The following is a 22,630-nucleotide window of genomic DNA, read 5'->3' on the forward strand; positions in this document are numbered from 1 at the left end:
TTAAAACATGTATTTTGCATTTAATCATACTTCATCAATGTGAATATTGCAGGCATTTGTACCTACATATAACTATGACATTAGTTAAAAGTACAATTATGGTTCTTTTTACTATATGTAGTACAAGTACAGAAGGCCCCATTGGGGGGTGGTCACTGTTCACAGGAAATAAAATCATTCACAAATCACAGTAAATGAGACTTTCTTTGCATCTCATCGAAAATGCAGGAAATGTGACCTGAAAATCCCAAATCACCCAGTATAATGACTTCATTTCATGAATAATGAAGAATGAAAAGCTGTATTCACAAGTTACGGAAAGGGGGTTCTTCATAGATTACACTGAATAATATGAGGGTTTCACCTCATGAAATATGAAGTGGCTTACTGGGTAATGCAAATACCCAATGGAACCCTTAATTCAGTGCACACTGTGTATATGTCGCAATTCACTAAGGGCGTATTCCCATAGATTTTAGAAAGATCTATCCCCGTGGGGAGTCTCACTAGATTACTGTCAGATAATCCAGCTTAAATGTCCGTCCCGCCTACTACAAGCTGTAAGGGGGTAATTAACTTTCTTGCCCGCTCGGCTGACAGCTATTTAGCGTGAACCCTCTGGGAGTTAGGTCGATCTAGTTTGGATCGATCTAATCTCTGGGAATGGGGTCTAAGTCTCAGCTAGAACAGTTACTGTAATACTATACAAAAGATCAAAATATGCCTGGCATACATTTTTGGTCTTAATACAGACTGGCTGTATTAATTGACTTTATCACCTAGCTACCTGGGTATAGCTTAGACAATACCCTCTGCTGGTATTTCAGAAGAGCTATCACTTCTTAACTGTAAAATATACATATATATATACAAACCTGTTGTAGATGTAAAAATGCTCTGTACATAAACTATAGTATCTTACAAAACACTCCTTTATAATATTTTCTAAATACCAGCAATTGATCTAATTTTACTTCTAAAATCAATGCCTTATTACAAAATTAATTATATACATGCATGGTTAAAAATTTTTTTCAAGAAAGCTGTTTGCACAAGTACTAGTATATACAATTCAAAATAAAAATACAAAAAAGAAAAACAGGTACATTTTATCTATTACACGTTTGATTTTCTGTAAGATTGGTCCAAATTTTTGTTCTTTTTGCTACATACTTTTGTATATTTTAACCCCTGCAAAAAACTCAGTCAAGTACTACAGCATGTGTCTCTAAAGGTCGACCAGTACAATCTCTGCCCAATCCAACTCTTCAGGTGTATTACCATATTTGTCCATGACTATTTTAACATGAAATGTGACCCCAGATTTCACTACCCTCATCTTGTCCTGGTCCAAGTCATGGATACTGTTAATGGCGTAGTTGATGGTGCTGATGTATGCTTTGATGACTTCATCTTGCTGGAACTGTGACGGCAACTTAATTGGATTTCCCTTATATTTTTCTGCACAAAACGTAAGGGTGTAGTGTCTGTTCACAACTTTCTCAGCCTGAAAAAAAAAAAAAGGTAAAGTTGGCAGTCTGAATGTTACATGAGACTACATATACATTCACATCTCTTTGGTTTGAGTAAACCTATAGTTGATCCCACCTTCCCTCTCGTCACATGCCCAAACTAAGTCCTTCATTAGGCCAGCTACAGGATGACCAGTCTTCCAAACAAACAAGGACTGAATCAGAATTGGTTGCAGGCAACTTCCAATCTTAGTTGGGATGTACATAAGTCCTTAATTACATGTACCTTGAAAACTAAGTCTTCTTTTCCTGTAGTTACTGTTACTAGGTGATCCAACAATTCAATCAGCTTTCCCCTGTCAATGTGCAGAAGCACTATGGGCCCTGACAGAAGTTTGAAGTTGGTCTGTGCCGTCCTCAGGCAACAGTGCAAGGGAAAGTTACGGTCCAAAGACTGCTGAAGTTCCTTATCATCATCAATCTCTTTATGAAGTGCTTCTTCCATCAAACAGAGCTGTTCTCCCGTTACACTTGAGGGAAATAGCCCTGCAACAACAACAACATATTTAAACTAATTTCACTTAAAACCAACTGTTGTTTATGTAACATAAATTTGTTAACATATGGGAAAGTTTGCCATATAAATTTATGTCATACTAGTACAAATAGCTTTTAAATAACAAATAATGCTCTTTTCATATGCTACCCTCTGACATCGGGAGACTCTAAATTGATATACAAATTAAATTAAATTATAAGCAAGACAATAATTTTGTAACAGACAGACAACTAGAACACTTGACAACCCCTTTAGTTAAATATAATGCTAATAATAAACACTGGCTGCTACATCTTACCCCCAGGATACATCTAAATTAATGGGATATCAACTCTTCATACACTAGTGGGCTAGATTTGGTCTTAAAGTGCAATTTAAGTTCACAAGTGATCTTACACGATCTTAATCATTACAGCAGTAGTCTTAAAATGAACTGAATCTGCTTTTAAGATCAAAAATGATCTAACATCTACTTAAGTGGTCAAGTAGTTTCCTCCCTTCACAATGGGGGATACCTCCCCTCACAATAGAGGACACCTCTGATCACAATAGGAGAATGTGTAAGAGGAGACAACTTAATTGGCTGTTAGACCAGAAATGGTCTTACTCTTGTTTTAAGATCGTGTAAGACTATTTGTGTACTTAAATTGCACTTTAAGACCAAATCAAGCCCACTAGTGATAGGAGATTCAAAATTCCATAATAGATATATTGGAACGACACACAGAAAAATATATAAAAATTCCATTTTAACCATCAATTTGAAAATGACATCATCGCAATTATTCTGAGATCTGTGCTTGCTCTCAGACCAAATGGTCCTTCAGAGATGGCTACCCTCTGTAATAATCTCTTAAAATCAAGGTTACTTCAAAAACAACACTAAAGAAACAATTGACAAACTTTGAATGTCAGAAAGGATTCATTTACCACTGGAACATATGAGAAAGTGCCACTTTCCCCAGGTATATCTGGTTCCCCATCAAAACGAAGAGTTGTCATCCCTTATTAGTAGTTTATCAAAAGCAACATTACTGAATAAAATGACAAACCTTTTTCTTTCACTTCTCCAGCTATATAATCTTTAATGGCTGACAGCTTTGCTTCTACTTGGTCTGTCAGTTTTATGACCAGTGTTTCTTTGGGGGTAAAAACCACTACTTCCTGACACAAGTGCCTCTTGTTGTAATATGCTATTTTCATAGGGCGTCTCTCACTAAGAGTGTTCATTGGTTGTTGGATTTTGTAATTAGCCAATTCTTTCTTGACATGTTCAAACACATAGCTATGCAGGATTTCACGTGAAATGTATCCCTTCACTAGTGCTTCTTCTTGCAATTTTTTACATAAGTTGCATTGGTCAGTGGTGTCCTGAAGGCCACATTTGTGGCCACTTTTCAGCCCATTCACCATGTGTTTTGTGAAAACACTTAGTTCATATTTGGGATCTCCTTGAGATTTCTGATTCTCTGCACAGGACCACCATTCATAATGGCAAAAGTTGTCAGATTCACGAGGATTGGGGCCTTTGTCAAAATACCTTTCAGTAAGTGTGTTGGGTGACCTGCTGCCAGCTGAATCACCATCTGGATCAGTTTCTAAGTCTTTGGTTTTTGTTGGCGATTCTTCAATGCCTTTGCCAACCATCTGTGAGCTTTCATCTTTTCTTTGTGAATCTGGTGGTCTCTGAGTGGAACTTGTTTTCCCCTTTTCAAATAAGTTATTAGAAGCTGCAAAGCAACAATCCAAAATAATTAGTTTCTCTGAAGCATTAAGGTCCTCAAACATTTTCTGCAATTCCCCTTTGGTGATTTGAAATGACCCATCTCCTGGTAGATCCAAACCTTCCTTAGTTCCATGGCCTGAGTAAAAGAACACAAAAGTGACTTCTGGAAGCCCTGATGTCTTTTCCTTAATTTTGTTTATATGATCTTCAATTTTCTGCTTAACGTTTTCACTTTCCCTTTTTTCGTCACACAATATCATGTACACCTGGCTCTCCCTGTTGAAAAAAATACTATTAATCTTTTACAAAATATCATTATAATTATTATGCTTTATAACTCTATCATTATCATTTATAGTTATAGTAATTATTGTTACATTTTTACAGTATATAGGTTGTTTAGTTGAATTAAAACCATGCTATGCAAAGAACAGAAACTTGACATACTCAAGCTTATGCTAGGTACATGTATAGATACTGTTAGCTATTGCAGTGACAAACATACATGACATTTAACTTTACTCCATGTAATTTAGTGGGTATTATGAAATATTTGCAGGCATTCATTTTATTTTTATTAATATATGACTGTCAAAACAGCAATTACTTTAGTAAGTAATAATAAATCAAATCAATTTTAGAGATGCTAGTCGAAACTGAAATCAAAATTTTAAAACGGCATTTAGCCAAAATGTCTACACTCACTTAAGCAAGACTGACTTTAGTACTATTACATAAATACCTGAAACCCATAATGTTGTGATTAATAAGAACTCTTTTGAACTCTAGGACATCATTTTGATATATTTCAGGATTCTTTTCATCAAACCCACCAACTAGTACAGCAAAACTGTTATCATGCCCTAAAATACAGAAATCAAATATGCTTCAGATTTAAATACACTGGGGAAAAAAAAAGACATTGTTTTTTTTAAACTGATTTTAAAATAAACATATGAACTAAAGTTAATATTATAGCCAAATATCGATGGATGTGGCACCCAACAATTATTACTTTGAAATTTTCCAAGGAAATGAATTCTGTGGTTTGAGCAAGTCTTGACAATAAACAGTGGCTGTTTCACAAGATATATATAGTACTCAATGAGTCCATTCCCACAGATTTAGATCTATCCATCTAGATCGATCTAACTCACTGGGGGGTTCACGCTAAATTGCTGTCAGTTGAGTGCACACGGTAGTTAATTACCCCCTTAGAGCTTTTAGTAGGCGGGACAGACATTTAAGCCGGCTAAGCTGACAGTAATCTAGTGAGACTACCCACAGGGATAGATCCAGCTAAAATCTGTGGGATTGGGGTCTATTTTAAGTATATTGTATACCCCCCCCAAAACGGTGCATACCATTTGCAAAAATAAGGATTTTTTAATGTCTTTTTACTGTTTATTGCCAAGACTTGCTCAAACTGCAAACTATTAACATCATTGCTCCATTTGCATGATTTGTGAAAATGAAATTTCACGTCATATTGTCACAGAAATGACAAAGGCAATAAAGATTTTGACTGTCAAGGAAATGACAAAATATAAGCAAGTCTTGACAATAAACAGTGGAGGCTTCACATGATTCTGATGTTGAGTGTATATTAGATAAAAGTGCATAGTGGTCAGAGCATCACTAAAATGATCCTGTTTCTCCTCACTTTAAAATATTAAATGCTTTAATAAAAGAGATTCATTGTCTGTTGACTAAGGCCTAACTAAAAACAGAAGATCCAAGGATCTACAGATTCACAGATCCAATATAGCAGACCCTACATGAAAGAAGAGTCAATTAATCTGCTAATGGTCTCCCAGCCTCCCAATGCACCATAACATGGACTAAATCACAGCTCCAAGGTGTAATTGCTAGACCCTACCCCTGCAAGGATGACACATGGAGGTGGAAAGATCATCAGCAGGTTAATCTGCTCTTCTTTTGTGTAGGGTCCGCGATATCTGATCCGTTGATCTGTAAATCCTCGGATCTTCTGTTCTAAATGGCCTATAAGACCAGATACAAGTAACAGATATAAACTATTAATTCCTCACCAATTGGTGGCTGAGTACGGCCATGGGTTGGACAGTACAGAGGGTTGCGATAGTGATCCGTTAGGCAGCCTTGACAAAATATCGCACATTTTTCTTTTTTGATTGGCTTGCTGCAGTTGATTCTTGGATGTAAATTCTCGGCTAAATTAAAATTAGCACAAACAACATTAATATCTCTTTGACCTACATGTAAATTAATCACTCTAACTTGAAAAAATACTATAAAGAACAAATGCAGTATCAAATTATGTTTAAAACTGGTTGCTGTAGTCCATGTTTATTGTAATGCCCCTCTGTCAAAAGAAATGTACTTCCACCAGCAGTGTAGCAGTTATCAATGAAAAACACTGAGTAGTGCGAAATTATTACAAGCAACATGCAATTATTGCAAAGGGGTTGGTCAAAAGCAAAGTTAAAACTTAGATATCCAAACAGTTCTCAATACTAACAGCATGGTACGAATCTCATAATGCTGACAGTTTTATGGTCTTACCATAAAGTTCACCAAAAAAAAAAAAAAAAAAAAAAAAATTAAAAAAAAAAAAATAATAATGATAATAAAATAAAATAAATAATAAAATAAAATAAATAAAAAAATATATATGGAACAGTAAAACAAATGCTTCAGTTAAGTAAAATTTGACAATAGTGGTACATGTAGATTCTTTTTTTTTCTTTCTGTATGCAACATTGAAATATCATTGCTGCCAATTTCTTATACAGGCCAACCCAACTACCAGACTACTAATTTGTTTTCGCCCCCGACGAGGCCTCAGGGCCGAAACGGCCGTAGGGCTTTTTTTTAAATAAAATGGAGAGAGGAAGCTAAGTTATTCACATCCTTGATTATACCAGCTCCCCACGGGCCGCCGCCATGGGTGGAGCACTTTTTCACGGTGAACTGACTTAATTCTTCGATATATATATATATATATATATATATATATATATATATATATATATATATATATATATTTAATTACAAAACAATACATAGTTTCCCTTAAAAATGTTTAAAAGATCTAAAACAGTATTATAGTCATTTGATATATGCTAATTATAAAAAACACAGTTATAGTGCTGCTAGACCTTCATTATGCACTGAAACTGATTCTAAAAACTGAGAAGTCTGCAAAATGAATTAACTTAGAAATGGAAAATGTTGATACATGCAAACAGACCAATGCAAAAAATTGAAAAATTGAAATTTTTAAGTTTTTCAAAAAACATTGAATTAATCTTGTTCTCAGAAGTTTGTGAGATGGGTTAATTTAATTATAATCCTTGCTAGCTTCTAGAGTGATTTATGTATGTTAAATGCATGTATAAATAAATATATATTTTAATTTACATGACTCATACAGGTTTAAATATGTATGAACAATGTTATGTAAGTACTATATGCAAGATACATAAAATTCAATGTCTTTGTTTACTATAGTTTCAATCAAATTTATAAAAGAAAAACTCATTGAGAAAGAACAACAAAATTGGCCCTAAAATATAAAATATCCAACTAACATATGGCAATTAAATAAAAGCTGCTGATCTATGCATCTATATATATATACTGACTCTACCATGGGGAAAATTGTTAATTTAACTGATAGTGCTTCATCAAGCCATACATTCTTAAAATTGCCACTTTCCTGCTACATTCATGTGTATATATACGTACCATTTAAGTGCATGATAGCCATATGCTATATAGCTGTATATATATTTGATTCTGATTCCATATACATATTTTGTTTGTTATAGTGATTTCCATTCTAATGACTCATTTCTTAGAACTTCTAGTCCATTTGTCAGTAAAGAACAACAAAAATCTCAGAACAGAACAGTCCAATTCTTCATATTCTTCATCTTGTAGCTGTTCATGAAAGCTTATAGATATATATATATACCTAAATTCTCAAATGTACTTTGTCAAGTTTCTCGTTGTCTTACCACTTCTAGATTCAAAGACATTTCATCACCAGTTTGTTGTTAACATACACAAATAAATTAAATGTTGAAGTACTTTGGATGATACCTTATTTTCCTGACTTTGTGGATTGTTCTTTGCAAATAAAACTAGCAGACGACCATTTTTGATGAAATGGAACTACTTTTCACAGGAAGTAGTGTATTCATACGCAACAGTACATGTGACCTTGGGTATGGAATACAAAAAAATAGTACATGCATTCATACTGTCACAGCATGCAAATTATAATGAAATATACAAAACTAAACACATTTTTATGTAACACAAAAAGTTAAATGCATTTTTATTTATTTATATTATTATTATTATTATTATTATACTGGATAAAAACGTTGATGAAATGGTTTGGACCACCTTTTTGGAACTTTTAAACTGCATGCTGATGGACCCACATATACACACTAAATATAGATGAGAAAGAATATATCACCATGAACAATTATAATGCCTAATATGTATGAACTACAGGTTCAATTCCAAATGTTATTCTTAAAAACCATATAAATAAAAACAATTTCTTAGAATGCTTGAAAGTGAAAATTTCTGAGTATGATTTATTTCAAACAGAACAACTTTATGGCTGTTGACACTGCTGGATAGTAGATTATATAGCCAAAATAAACCATAAAGCATCCTGCGATAGGAATAAATAACAAATCATAAACTAGAGGATCAGAGAGGCGATACCGCCTCCGAATATTGTACCACCAGCTGGAGCAAGCGCATTCGTATAGACCCCCACATACACAAAATAAGGGTCACAGCCACCAGTCTTCTGCTTGACAAGCTGTAAAAATGCAATCAACAAGAATTTTCAAAATATGCAAAAAATATATATGCCTAAAAATGGTACAATCAAAGTTAAGTTCATCGTAAGGTAGGTCAAAAGTCAATTTCAAGGTCACAGTAAATTGCCAGTATATGACTTCCTATTCAACTTCAACAGTAACTATGGACCTATCTCTGCCAGTTTTGGAGATAAAAGGGAAGCAAAATTTGCAAAGTTCAGTTCATGGTGAAAAGTAGGTCAAAGGTCAATTTCAAGGTCACAGTAAGATTGTCAGTATATGACTTCCTATTCAACTTCAATAGTAACTATGGACCTATCTCTGCCAGTTTTGGAGATATAAAGGACTTAATGTTATAATTTTGGAGTTACCATAATGTGCCATAAATTTCCTACAGAAGAAATTAATTAAAATAAAGAAAAGGTCATTTTGGTCAAAATTCTTGAAATGGGAGGTGCTCCGAAGTTCCAGATGTTCAAATTTGATGAAATAATGTCATTTTTGACCACAAGTTGTCTGCTTTGCCAAGCCTTATGTTTTATTTTTCCGGAGTTCAAAATTTATTATCCATTACCGTACTACACATTTTGCTTTCACCACCAATACGTACTTTTTGATACAACGTAACTTTGGAGATAAAAGTCAAGCAAAATTTGCAAAGTTCAGTTCATGGTGAAAAGTAGGTCAAAGGTCAATTTTAAGGTCACATTTAGATTGCCAGTATATGACTTCCTATTCAACTTCAATAGTAACTATGGACCTATCTCTGCCAGTTTTGGAGATAAAAGGGAAGCAAAATTTGCAAAGTTCAGTTCATGGTGAAAAGTAGGTCAAAGGTCAATTTTAAGGTCACATTTAGATTGCCAGTATATGACTTCCTATTCAACTTCAATAGTAACTATGGACCTATCTCTGCCAGTTTTGGAGATAAAAGGGAAGCAAAATTTGCAAAGTTCAGTTCATGGTGAAAAGTAGGTCAAAGGTCAATTTTAAGGTCACATTTAGATTGCCAGTATATGACTTCCTATTCAACTTCAATAGTAACTATGGACCTATCTCTGCCAGTTTTGGAGATAAAAGGGAAGCAAAATTTGCAAAGTTCAGTTCATGGTGAAAAGTAGGTCAAAGGTCAATTTCAAGGTCACAGTAAGATTGTCAGTATATGACTTCCTATTCAACTTCAATAGTAACTATGGACCTATCTCTGCCAGTTTTGGAGATATAAAGGACTTAATGTTATAATTTTGGAGTTACCATAATGTGCCATAAATTTCCAACAGAAAAAATTAATTAAAATAAACAAAAGGTCATTTTGGTCAAAATTCTTGAAATGGGAGGTGCTCTGAAGTTCCAGATGTTCAAATTTGATGAAATAATGTCATTTTTGACCACAAGTTGTCTGCTTTGCCAAGCCTTATGTTTTATTTTTCCGGAGTTCAAAATTTATTATCCGTTACCGTACTGCACATTTTGCTTTCACCACCAATATGTACTTTTTGATACAGTGTAACTCAAAAACCGTATGGAATACAAAAAAAACGAGACCACTTCCAGTGTTGGGCTTTACATGCTCTACAAATTGCAAAAAAGAATGGGTCTCTAGCATTAACGGTTCCCCAATTAGAGACAGTTTTCAGTTTCGGTATCTTATGGCCGCTACTCCCGTGAAAATGCACCGATTGACCCCAAATTCACGGAGATGAAAGATGACCTGAAAGGTAACACTTTCCAATAATATTATTGGTTAAGTCTGTGTGGTGTCTGAATAACAGGGCAAATAATTTTTTTTTCGTAAAAAAATTCATTTTTTTGAAAATTTTGGCCCGTTTGACCTTGAAATAAAGGTCAAAGGTCAAATCCAAGGGCATATTTGAAATCTACACATATGACTTTTGGAAAGCCGTCTGTAGAAATTTTTCCCATAATTCCTTCCGTAGGGTAGATAATTAGCATTTAATTTTGCCATTTTTAGACAAGGGTGCATTGCAATGAGTGCCACACCTAGACCCCAAAACCGACAAAGCCCAAATTTTATGTGGAACGAGTTGAGATTATAGGTGACCTAAATCCAAGAGATGGGTACGGGGGCCCTTACCGTCTAGGAGGAGAAGCGGTAACGGTAGCCGTCCGGCGGAGCCGGCGGAACGATCCGGACGGGACTAAAACCATGTGTACCGCCAGCGCTAACGCTGGTGGTACAATAAACATCAATGCTGTCATATCATACATAATACAAGAAAAGTGTACGTCTACATGCAAATGAACAGTGTGTATATTTTGCCAGAGTGTAGCCGCTAGCAGCTAGCTTCCGGCAACCCTGTGGCTTACCTCCGGCAACATGCTCTGTATATAGCCGCAGATAACCCGCTAGCTGCTTCCCTGTGGCAACATCCAGGGCATGTTGCCAGAATGTAGCCGCTAGCGGCTAGCTTCCGGCAACCCTGTGGCTTACCTCCGGCAACATGCTCTATATGTAGCCGCAGATAAACTGCTAGAGGCTACCTTGTGGCAACATCCAGGGCATGTTGCCAGAATGTAGCCTCTAACGGCTAGGTTCCGGCAACCCTGCGGCTTACCTCCGGCAACATGCACTGTATATAGCCGCAGACAAGCCGCTAGCGGCTAACCTGTGGGGATACTTTCCGGCAACATTTTTATATTGCCGGAGTACTCCTGCTATACTCCGGGAGTACTCCGGCAACATTTTACGTTCTGTAAGGGTACATGTACTAGTAGGCCTATTTCCGATCGTTGTTGTGTTGCAAAAAAGTATGTCAACTTGCCACCGATAGTACACTACTAGTACAATGCTGCTATAGGCACAATACGGGTTTTTAAATTCAATTTAAATATTTTATTGTGTTTTAAGATCCAAATGTAATTGGTTTGACATAAAAAACAGTTTAGTCCGCAAACTGGTGACAGAGATTACTCTAAATGGTTAAAATATGTTACACTTCGTGTATAAAATCACAGGTGAAATGTCTAGTATTGTGTTTTTATGTTTAATAGTCAAAACATAATTTTTCCAGATTGGAATATAATTTGTTATTGCCATAGTAATTATCTATTGAAATTCCTTGTCTTCATTTATCTACTTTTTTTGTGTTTGACAATCTTATTCCCTCCTATATAAATTGTTTTCCATTTATGTCCATATAATTTTTGAAAATTTTTTTACATACTAGTCAACACAAAGTTTATCCATATCAATTTTAATTTATTGTTTATCTTGGTGATTTTTTGTTCATATATCTACCTTTAGGTTTAATCATGTTTATAATCCTTTGTTTTAACGGTTTTTGTTAGAAAAAAAAATCAAAATGCACACTTTTGTCCATATCATTTTGAAGTTGTATGACTATTAGTGTGTTTGTTGTTATATGTTGAATACACTTATACAAAAGCTGTTTTTTTTTTTTTGTTTTTTTTTTTGTATTCTTCAGTTCCTGTAGATAGAATTCTATACTTTTAGTCTGGGATATAACAATTACAAATAAACAACCTCAATTCATATACAATCTATTTACATAATATATGGTTGTACGCATCATTACTACGGTAATTCTCCAATCTATACGAACGCCGCAATAATTACGAACGAAACGTTTTTTCTCTGAATCTGAATTTTTTGTCTCCGTTCTGTACGAACGATCGCTAAACTCACCTTGGGCACAATTTAAATTTTCCGAACGCAAGAAAGTGTGCCCGATTGAAACTCGCCCCATGATTCGTCAAAGCGAGTTTTCAGACCACCGTTCCAAACAAAGGAACTGCCACTTGACAGGAGAGATTGTTATCATGTATTTGTGCTGTTTTTGAATGAGACGATAGGAGGACTCAACCTGCCCGCCGGCAGCTACAGGCCAGTAGTTTTAAAACCCTATTGTTATTGAGAAATTATTGACAGCATCATTACGCATAAATTACTTACTGTTTATTATCATTTCTTAACTTCTGCCGGCCGACTGGATCATCAACATCCACCATCAGTGTTTCACCGATAACTGGTTTCTAGTAAAATCTATAAACTTGAAACCCACGCACAACAGAAGAGTATGAGAAATCCATTGTCAATGATCGAGTTTTTCATTTGTTTTTGGTAGTTATCAGGAAATTAATTTTTTTAAGAGGAGTTCTGTCTTGTATTGTATTTATTTTTCTAATTGGAGTTGTGATAAAGTTAATGTACTTTTTTGTTTGTTTGTTTGTTTGTTTGTTTTTCCTTGTGAAAGACCTTGTCTCATGAACAACTATTAGGTAAACCTTACTGATATTAGTGATTGTGAAAAATAAAGGTGCCGTATGACCCTATACAAATTTGCCTGCAGTTTTCTGTATTTTTTCTAATTAAGTTTACATTGATTGCGTGCAAATTAATATGCTGTGTAAGACTTTCATAAATAGACTTGAATTGAGCTGATGTTATTTTTTATATCAAGTATAATCTCTATTAACGTCAGTGATATCTACTGTGAGGAGTTTCAAGTATTTTGTTTTGGCGGGAGAAATTTATGTAGGCTTAATGGGGGGGGGTGTGACATTATTAATATTGCAAATTTTTTATATGTGAAATCATATTAAAAGTAAACACGCAATAAATAAAATATGCAACTGGATACGAAAATATTCATGTCTGTTTTTGACAGAAGTTGGGAAAAACGATGTTGTCCTGTCTTGGTAAAACATAACAGGGAAAAACGATGTTGTCTTGTCTTGGGAGAAATGTACCTCTTTAGTATGAAGAAATTGTTTTTTAACTTGAATTCCCGACTTTTGTTTAGTTTGTTTTAATTCATTGCAATATCGCAAGACTAATTTGTTTGTGCTTTTAGCTGATCACAGTGATTTAATCTGAAAGTAATGCTTACACTTAGCAATGAAGGTAAGTGGAAATAACTTCAGGTACAGCCGTATTCCATCCGTATTTCAATGGATACGAACGCGTGGCAATTTTTAGCAGACTGAATTTCAAGCCTTACGAACAAAATGATTATCTTCCAAAAATAATTAATTTAAATCGTTCGTATAGATTGGAGAATTACCGTAGTTAAAATTACCCATTCCAAAAAGGCGGGAAAATTTTGACTCCTGAAAATAAAAAATGACTCGTAATCTGCAGTGTCAGCGAGTCATCTGACTCTCTAGTTCCAAATTGTAAATAAAACACTGATTGAGGTCCAATATTCTGGTGAATTCAGGATCACTAGGTGCCGAGGTTGGTAGTTGGATAGGCCTGTGGTTTAGTAAAGCTGCAGCTACAGCTTAATTGTTTAGAAAACCAGCATAAGTACCTTAGTTAAAAATTTAAAAAATGACTGATGGTTCTATATAGCACCAGAAAATATTTGTTCAAATACCATTTTTGGGAAATACGAAATGATACCCTTTGCTATTTCTTTAAGTAAAGCTATCAAAAACTATATGAGGGGGGCAAAGTTTTGTGAAAAAAAATTGAAATGCATCTTTAAAGGTTTTTATCATCTACTTACCAGCATTATTCAAGTTGCATTTGCAACATAATGTACCACTTGGTTTGTTGAAAGTGTCATTCTTGTCCCCAAAGATTTTCTGGGCAAAAAATAAATTGTCATTCATGAAAATGAAAAATAATTTTAAACATGATAACTTGGTTATAATTATATATGTCATCAACAATTTTGCTCATAATAGCTGCATGTGAAATTAGTGTACAAGGGCTTGAGTGTCATGATAATTTTAAACATCAAATAATAGTAAATAATTCATCAAAATTTGGGATATACTAGTAATTGTGTTTTATGTTGATCTGGATATGCATACAGTGAGAACAAAATGTGTCATTTAAATACATCTTATCAACTTAAAAGATACAACATTTCAAATTACAAAATCATTTTTGTGCCTTCATTTTAAATGATACCAATCTCAGTATTTTAAATGATGCCAATTATGTGACATTATTGAGCAAAGGTCACCATTTTAATGAGACCCTGAAGGTCATCCAGGTTTATTCTGTCATCTATTGGTTTCACACATTCCAAGGCCAACTTAGCAAACTCAGTTGTACAATTGGATTCTCTTTCAGGACAGCCAGGCCAGACAGCAGGTAAGGCTTCCTGTGCCTTAATAAAAACCTACAAAGGCAAATAAAGTCCTATGAGTTCACTGTATAGAGGGCAAAGTTTAAAAAAAATATATATAATTTTATGACTAATGTCAACTTTGTCTTTTTACACAATCAAGAAAAAATACAACAAAAAATTCCTAACTTTTCCATTAATTGATCTTTATACACACACAAACACACCTTTTTGGTAACCTCGTCCACATGAACTTGAAATTTTCCATCTTCAGTCCTGCACTCCTTCAAAAACTCTTCTTCTGCTCCCATCAACCTCCACATCACTAAAAAACCAATTAGAGAAAACTGCAACATGCAAGTCGTCTACACCCTTCCTTCCCTTTTCTAAAACAGATAACTTAGAGACCATTCAGAATTGAGGATCTTCTGATTCACGGATCAAATATAGCAGACCCTACATGCAAAATATTTGCAAATGCTAGCACTGTAACTGATTTGTCAGCTTGAGCCTGAACTATGCTGTAACATTTAATTTCTTACCCACTCCAACACTGAAAACATCATATTCCTTGCGGTATTTTCCCTGAGAGGAAAGGAAATCTGGATCTTGGTAAATCTGATCGTGGTGATCAACAGAAGTAACCTCTGCAGTGGGGCCATGAAATCTAAGGCGAGCATTCCAATCCTGATCCAACAAAATGTTGCTGGGCTTGATATTCATGTGGAGGATAGAATTCCTAAAAGGATATAAAATACTAATCAGATGAATAACTTATTCATCTACTAAAAAAATAATGTCTTCAATTGTTAAGAATGCTGTAAATACATTGTTTGGGATTTTACCACACCAGAAAACAACATTTAAACTATATATTTTGTAAGATTTCACATTTTTTCATTTCTTTATTTAATCTTGTGGTTTAGTCTGGTACATAACACATTCACCTGAAAACCATGAAAATATATTCAGTGTAAAAATAAAATAATTCAATTCATTTTTTTTATTTTTTTCATTTTAATAAAATTAATAAATTTCATTTTTGGCAACTTCGCTACTAGAAAAAAATTTTAAGAAAATAATGGAAATGAAAAATACAACCAAAATATATCTGAAGGATTTATATTTTGTTTTGTTACCTAATTGTGACATTCTCCCTTTCAATTGGTGAATGAAGATATTGCAGGCCTCCACACACTTGGTACATAATGCGGCACCTGTGATGCCGTTCAAGTTTAGAGCTTTCATTTTTTAATACATGATCCAAGTCTCTCCTTTCCATATTATATGGATACATCAAATAGATTTTTCTGAAAGTATTTTTTTAAACATCAGTAAAATCTCATATGAGCAGTTGTTACCCCTTTAAGTAAGCAAACCAACCATACAAAGCCATAAAAATTAACTTTAAATTTTTTTTTTATTGTAAAACCTCCCTTGTTACAACTGATAATTATACTTTAATTCATACTCACTCCGGTGTGGCAGCAACTGCAAATAACGGCAACAGAAAGGGGTGTCTTATGTAACCAATAGTCCTTTCCTATTAAACATAAAAATGTTAAAACTCCAAAATAAAAATAAAATGATCTTAATTACAATTAAAGCTTATGTTTCTACACCAGACACCATTACAGACACAAGTTTGGAGTACTATACATGTCTCAGAAAAAATACCACTACATTTCATATAATGATTTTCTTCTTCTGTTTTTATTTTATTCTAACTAACTTAAAGGTACATACATGCATATTCGTCTAAACAAAAGTTTAGCAAATGCAACAAAAGAAATCAGCTTTTATTCATTGCTTACTGTGCCATTGTATATACTGTATCTGACCCTATTCTCCTCCAAAAACCACAAAATGTAATTTGATTTTACACTACGTCAGCAGCTTTTTCACTGGCCAACCATCCCAAGTATTTACAACCTGTGATAATCAAATAATACATGCACATGTGTTACTAAAGATTGATACCTTGATAAACTGAAGCTCATGTTCCTCTCCGGCTTTTTGGCAAACTTCAACTGCAATTTCTTTTTTTCTGTATTTTTTTAAACCTGCAGTAAATTTTTTAAAAAATCTTAATTAAACTAAAATTAAATAAAACAAAAATTACTTCAGGACAAGTATCTGGATAATCTCTAAAAAAATTAGTCATTTTAAAAGACATCTTTCAGATATTAAAAAAAAAAAAAAGAATCTTCCAATTTCAATTGTGTACTAGCTAGTAATCACCTTCAAAAAAATCTCCATATCTGCTCTTCCCCAAAGAATTGTTGCTACAGTATCGTTCCATCTCTGAGACACTCATGTACTCCAGCACTGGACCATCTGGTGGTTCAAGAGAACAAAGTTACACAAATCAATAAAGTAAAAAAATAAATGCTCATCATTTCTCAGGCATGTCATGTTTTGTGTTAGTTGGTGGAAGTTAATATCATTACAAATCTCAGAGTCTAGCAATATTTCACTAGGTGTAAAAATCATGTGAAAACTATAAGCTTACAATAAATGATGGCATGCTTGTAGGATGACGTATTTTTCTGTTACCTGATTCTCCAGCATCTGGCTCACTGAACCCTTGAGAAGATACTGCTGGTCTAATCAACACTGATGCCTCCAGACCTGGCAATATATGAAATTATACTAATTACCCAGCAGGCACACAACGTTGATTCAACGTTGAATCAACGTTGAGTCTCAACGTTGAATCAACGTTGAATTTATGTTTGAAAACGGAAGTTTGTGTCAACGTTGAAAAATCAACGTTGAATCAACGTTGAAAAGTCAACGTTGAATCAACGTTGGCAATTCAACGTTGAATCATGATTGATAGTTCAACGTTGTTTCAACATTAGAAATCTCAATTACCGTTTATTATATGTTGATTTAGCATTGATTATATCTTGATTTAACATTAAATAAAAGTTGAGACAAATAGCATTTTCAATGTCTTTATTTTGTCACTACATAAAAGGAAAAATGCTGCTAATTTCAGTAGTTAAAATATACATAGTTTACAACATAGCAATAATAAATAAAAAACTAAGAACAACACTTTTTTTTTTTACAAAACAAAGCTGCACATCGAATCTGAACTAACACAAAAATTGTAATGATGCATGTACATGGGGGGGGGGAGAGATTTTTGCACACCTTAACCTAAATTATACTATACATTGTCATTTTTAAAGTAAATTATAATTCAAACATATCATTAATAATCATAATCACTAGTTCTGTAATAAATAAATCTTGAATAATGAATGAAAAAACATTGTTTTTTAGAAGACAGAGAGTTCATTATAACAAAATTATAAATAACCATGCAGTAACTGTTTCAATTAAACTTGCATGCTGTCAGTGTCTACATACATGCAAACTCTGAAAAAAGAATCATGTATACCCCATAGATATAGATGTACAATAAAAAGACAATTACATGTGCACAAACACAAACCCCAGTATATTGTTGATGCTTTTGAATGAAATTGCATCATGAATAATATCACTCAATGAGTTGAACCAGTTTGGAACACTTGTGCTTTTTTCATATCCATATCACTAAGAAATGATACATCAGACTCCTTGACAAGCTAATAATAATTAAAGGAATTAACAATGCAACAAGTACATCTACCAAATTAACAACAGCTCATTTAAATGTCAGGTAAAAACACAACATCCCTTCCTTTGTTAAAGAGAATTAAACTGTCCTTTCAAATATATGCTAATTGACAGTTCAGTCTTTAAATTGTCTTTTCAAACATTTGCAGAATAACATATGAACTCCAACTATAATTATTCTAACCACATTGAAAATTCTCAAATCTAATCAACTCATATCAAACCCCATGTCCCTTTCACTACTACAAATTCCACATGGTCTCTTTCTTTGCCTGCCTTTAAGTCACATTCAAATGCTCCCTTCACTTTAAAGGTTTCTCAGACGTGTCTGAATAATACTGTTTGTTTTGTGGTCCTCCACAAGAGCCTGAGACACATTTTTTTTTCTTGGATTGCAGAATTCCCCATGTATTTTCATCAGTGATATTACAATATGCGCCTGAATCTGGTAATACAGCTAGTACACTGAGATTAATGCCGCCTATCTCTATTTCCATCAAGTCTCAGTGTATATTGCATTGGTTACCCCACACCAAATGTATATGCACTCCTGGATTATCATGTTCATAACTGTCATATACATGAATCTTAGTTTCAGTTTTGCAGACTTGTTGCACGTTCCATGTTTTCTCAGTCGGGGTGGCTTCTACTTCGTTTTTTCATGTCTGAACTCGTGGTGTTTAGACTGAGTTGGTTTGTCAAATGACTTCGGTTTTTAACATACTCACAGTTTCTGGAGTTGCACTTTCATTTAAAGCGTTAACAGTCTATGTGTATCCATGTTTCACACCTGCAGTATGTTTGGGTGAGTCATGAAAATATCTTGTACACATGTCCCCCTGAATGCTACATCAGCGCGCGTCTCTTCTGACATGTATTTTTTAATTTTCTGTCTTTGTTCATTATTTCTTTTCGTCCGTTGGTTCTGAAACGATCAAACCTTTTCCGTCAGCAAATGATTTATCTCTCTCTTTCTCATCCTGCAAACTGTCTAGCCAGCGTGGCCCGTATTTCTCCGGACTTCTGTACGCTTCGAATTTCGTAATTTCACGTTTTTCCTCCATTTTCTCAAAGAAAGTTGGCTCGCAGTTTTGCACTAAAGTTAATCCTCGTCTCCAGTGTTGATGCCTTCGAATTATATCGCATCACAAATCGAATCAATCAACGAATTGTATCAGTTTGATACGCCTGTGCTTCTTCGTATCCACAAGCGTATCAGTTTGATACGCCTGTGCTTCTTCGTATCCACAACTCTAAAAACGCTACATCCGGGTACTTGACCGGCTTGTCATAAAAAGCGGAATTTAAAAATAGCGGAACGAGTACTTAGCTCTAAAAAGTTAACAGTTCATTCAAATGTCAAGTCCAATTTATATCAAATTGTGCAAATATGATGAGGGGACTTTGAAGAAAAGAGAGAAAGAGAGGGATAAATCAAAATTGATCAAATGACGTTAGTTTGAAATGCATTCAGCTCACTTGTCAATAAAAAAAATAGACAAAAATTAAATAATTAAAATAATAAAATAAATAAATAATAAAATAAATGACATCACCAAATATTGGCTTGATGGCAATATATATATATTGATTTTTCTGTGTAGGCTTCAAATAACTGTCACCTGCAGTCTGTCGTCGCGGTCGGCATGCATACTGTCTCAAGTTGAAATGCAAAAACTGAATCCATGTTGAATTAACATCTTTAACTAATTATATAAGTCACCTCCTGAATAGTCATTATGTTAACTTGAAATGCCAAAGTTGAATCAATGTTAAAACCTGACCAGAAAATCAATGTTGGGAGGAATAATTGAATCAATGTGAAAAATTTACTCAAACATCAACATTCAAAAATGCAAGTTGAATAAGGTTGAAATAATGTAGGTTTATCAATTAACTCAATCTTTCTTCAAAGTTGAATCAATGTTGACCTGCCAACGTTGAATTTGTTGTCGTTGAATCAAAGTTGAATCAATGTTGAAATGCAAACGTTGAATTTGTAGTCGTTGAATCAACGTTGAATCAATGTTGAAAAGTCAACGTTGAATTTGTTGTCGTTGAATCAAAGTTGAATCAACGTTGAAATGCCAACGTTGAATTTGATGTCGTTGAATCAAAGTTGAATCAACGTTGAAATGCCAACGTTGAATTTGTTGTCGTTGAATCAATGTTGAATCAACGTTGAAATGCCAACGTTGAATTTGTTGTCGTTGAATCAACGTTGAATCAACGTTGAAATGCCAACGTTGAATTTGTTGTCGTTGAATCAACGTTGAATCAACGTTGAAATGCCAACGTTGAATTTGTTGTCGTTGAATCAACGTTGAATCAACGTTGAAATGTCAACGTTGAATTATGGTCGTTGAATCAACGTTGATTCAACGTTTATCAACGTCTCAACATAAATTCAACGTTGATTCAACGTTGAATCAACGTTGTGTGCCTGCTGGGTAAGTATTCAACATGTACATGCAAGTCATACTATAAAAAATATGACTTTAAACGTGATTTAGTAAATACTAACACTTGTGAAAAAAAAAAATCGACATATTGCACACTTATACAGTACCTTCAGGAAAGAGATTCCAGATTTTCTTCCAATTGTCTTCATCTTCCCAAGCATCTTTGTTGCTCAGCCGTATGGATTTGTAAGCACGAAGGGAAAATTCTTTCATTTTTGTTTGCAGGTATATGGGGACTATAATTATACCATCAGTGTTTTCTTCAGTTTTGTAGTCTACTATGTTATAATGGATGTCCAGCAACATGGACTTTGGATCTTTTTCGCTTTCATCCAGATGTTTTTTCCTCTTTTTACTATCACGTACTTTTCCTAAATACCCATCAGTCATAACCATTATGACATGGTTAGATTTTTCTACCGCAGAATAAATTTCACTAGCTTCGTTTTCTCCAGCTTTTATCATCAAGTGTGGAAGAAAGCAATGAATGCCACATCTTTCAGCTTTTTCTTGAAGAAGTTCCACAAACTCGTAGGATAATTTGACAGAGTCGGTGTTTTCTTCCCCTGAGAAACAGCCATCATACACCACAGTAAAATGATAGCTGTCTCTTACAGGCAAACTGGTAGCCATGGCCGGCTTGCAATACCTGCTGGTGAAAAAAATAATAGTAAAGCAATTCTTAAATTAAGTATGAATAAAAACAGTCAGGAGCTCAGTGGTTTGTTAAGTTGTTATATGCAAACAATTACCAGCCATGTAATTATCCTTGACTCAGCAAAGGGTCGCAGTAGAGTGATTAGACATCTACAAGTAATTAGTGAAAAATCGGGGGCTTCTCGATAGTCCGAAGGTTCATTGGTCTGAAAAATGGTAATATTTTCTTAGTTTTTTTCTATTTAATCAAGGGGTTCATTGGTCCGAAGGTTGTATAGTGAACATTCGGACCAATGAACCGTCGGACTATTGAACCTTAATTCGGACCATGGCGTGGCCCTGGTAGAGGGTAAATTAAAGCTAGCATACACGTACCTAAAATGCAGCGGACATCAAAAATCGTCAGTAGGAACTAGCACATTGACATGTTAAGGTTGAATCTGCCACTCTGCTTAAAGAATGGGGCCCTAGATTAAAATTGTCGAATTTTAATTGTCGTTTGCAGAGTAAAAAAAAAGCACACTGTGTGCACGTGTCCTTGTGTGAGTGCCAAAAAAATTAGTCCGCAAAGTGAAAGTAGATTAGAGCCAGCATTAACTACACACTTTACCTTTTGAATTACTTGAAGTTCCCCAAAGTTCACCACTTAACCTCTGTTAACGATCGTAACATGAAAATAAAATATTCTCTCAGCAAGGAGTTCCTTAGTGTAGTACATTCCAAAATTCCTCCCCACGAGCCCGCTCCCTATTATAATTTTAATAAACATCAATATAGGTGCTGGTTCCAGCACAGAAGCATGTCACATTCAGGCCATGTGTTACATTTCATCTCAGGCTACGTAGTTTATGTACAATAAAACACCAGCTCCAAGTACTTCTCTTGATATAGACACCTTTGCAAGTATTTCTGAGACTTGTCACATTCCTTGAAGATTGTGAAATTTTTACCAGTCGACCCCTGCTAAGGAGTCTCACATTTTTCATGCAGCTGAAAAATTGGATTTTTCTAAGAGAATTTGATGCAATTGATGCATGAATGTACAGGATACAGATATATTTACAAACAAGGATTACTAAAACCTACTAATACTAATTTCATACTGTGCCTGCCAGCATTAAGGGAAATTTAATTTAAATTGCCAAAGAGGAAATCCAACACACACACACGCATGCACACGTGCGCGCGTACACACGTGCGCGCACGCACACACACACACACGCACACACA

The 22,630-nt window shown here is 34.5% G+C and overlaps 1 protein-coding gene across 3 annotated transcripts; it reads right to left on the minus strand.

Annotated features, from left to right (window-relative positions):
- LOC106175321 (uncharacterized) lies at positions 1–22,160 on the minus strand. 3 transcript variants are annotated; one of them, XM_087015342.1, is made up of 17 exons: positions 22,011–22,160; positions 21,776–21,867; positions 20,851–21,395; positions 17,205–17,279; positions 16,890–16,985; positions 16,629–16,711; positions 16,124–16,191; positions 15,788–15,958; positions 15,191–15,387; positions 14,876–14,973; positions 14,544–14,702; positions 14,079–14,157; positions 5,809–5,949; positions 4,500–4,620; positions 3,084–4,033; positions 1,759–2,018; positions 1–1,507 (listed from the first exon to the last, which is right to left on the minus strand). In XM_087015342.1, the coding sequence occupies exons 3-17, from the start codon at positions 21,374–21,376 to the stop codon at positions 1,229–1,231; spliced, it is 3,303 nt and encodes a 1,100-aa protein (XP_086871468.1). In that variant the 5' UTR covers positions 21,377–21,395; positions 21,776–21,867; positions 22,011–22,160; the 3' UTR covers positions 1–1,228. The 3 variants fall into 3 exon arrangements, with proteins under 3 accessions (XP_086871468.1, XP_086871465.1, XP_086871466.1); XM_087015339.1 differs by lacking the exon at positions 22,011–22,160 and having other exon boundaries at positions 20,851–21,392; positions 21,776–21,966; XM_087015340.1 differs by lacking the exon at positions 22,011–22,160 and having other exon boundaries at positions 21,776–21,966.
- Between the last annotated feature and the right edge of the window lie 470 nt (positions 22,161–22,630).

The sequence above is a fragment of the Lingula anatina genome, chromosome 6 (assembly GCF_051362555.1).
Source record: "Lingula anatina isolate TDL-2025a chromosome 6, LinAna3.0, whole genome shotgun sequence".
Taxonomy (NCBI): Eukaryota; Metazoa; Brachiopoda; class Lingulata; order Lingulida; family Lingulidae; genus Lingula; species Lingula anatina.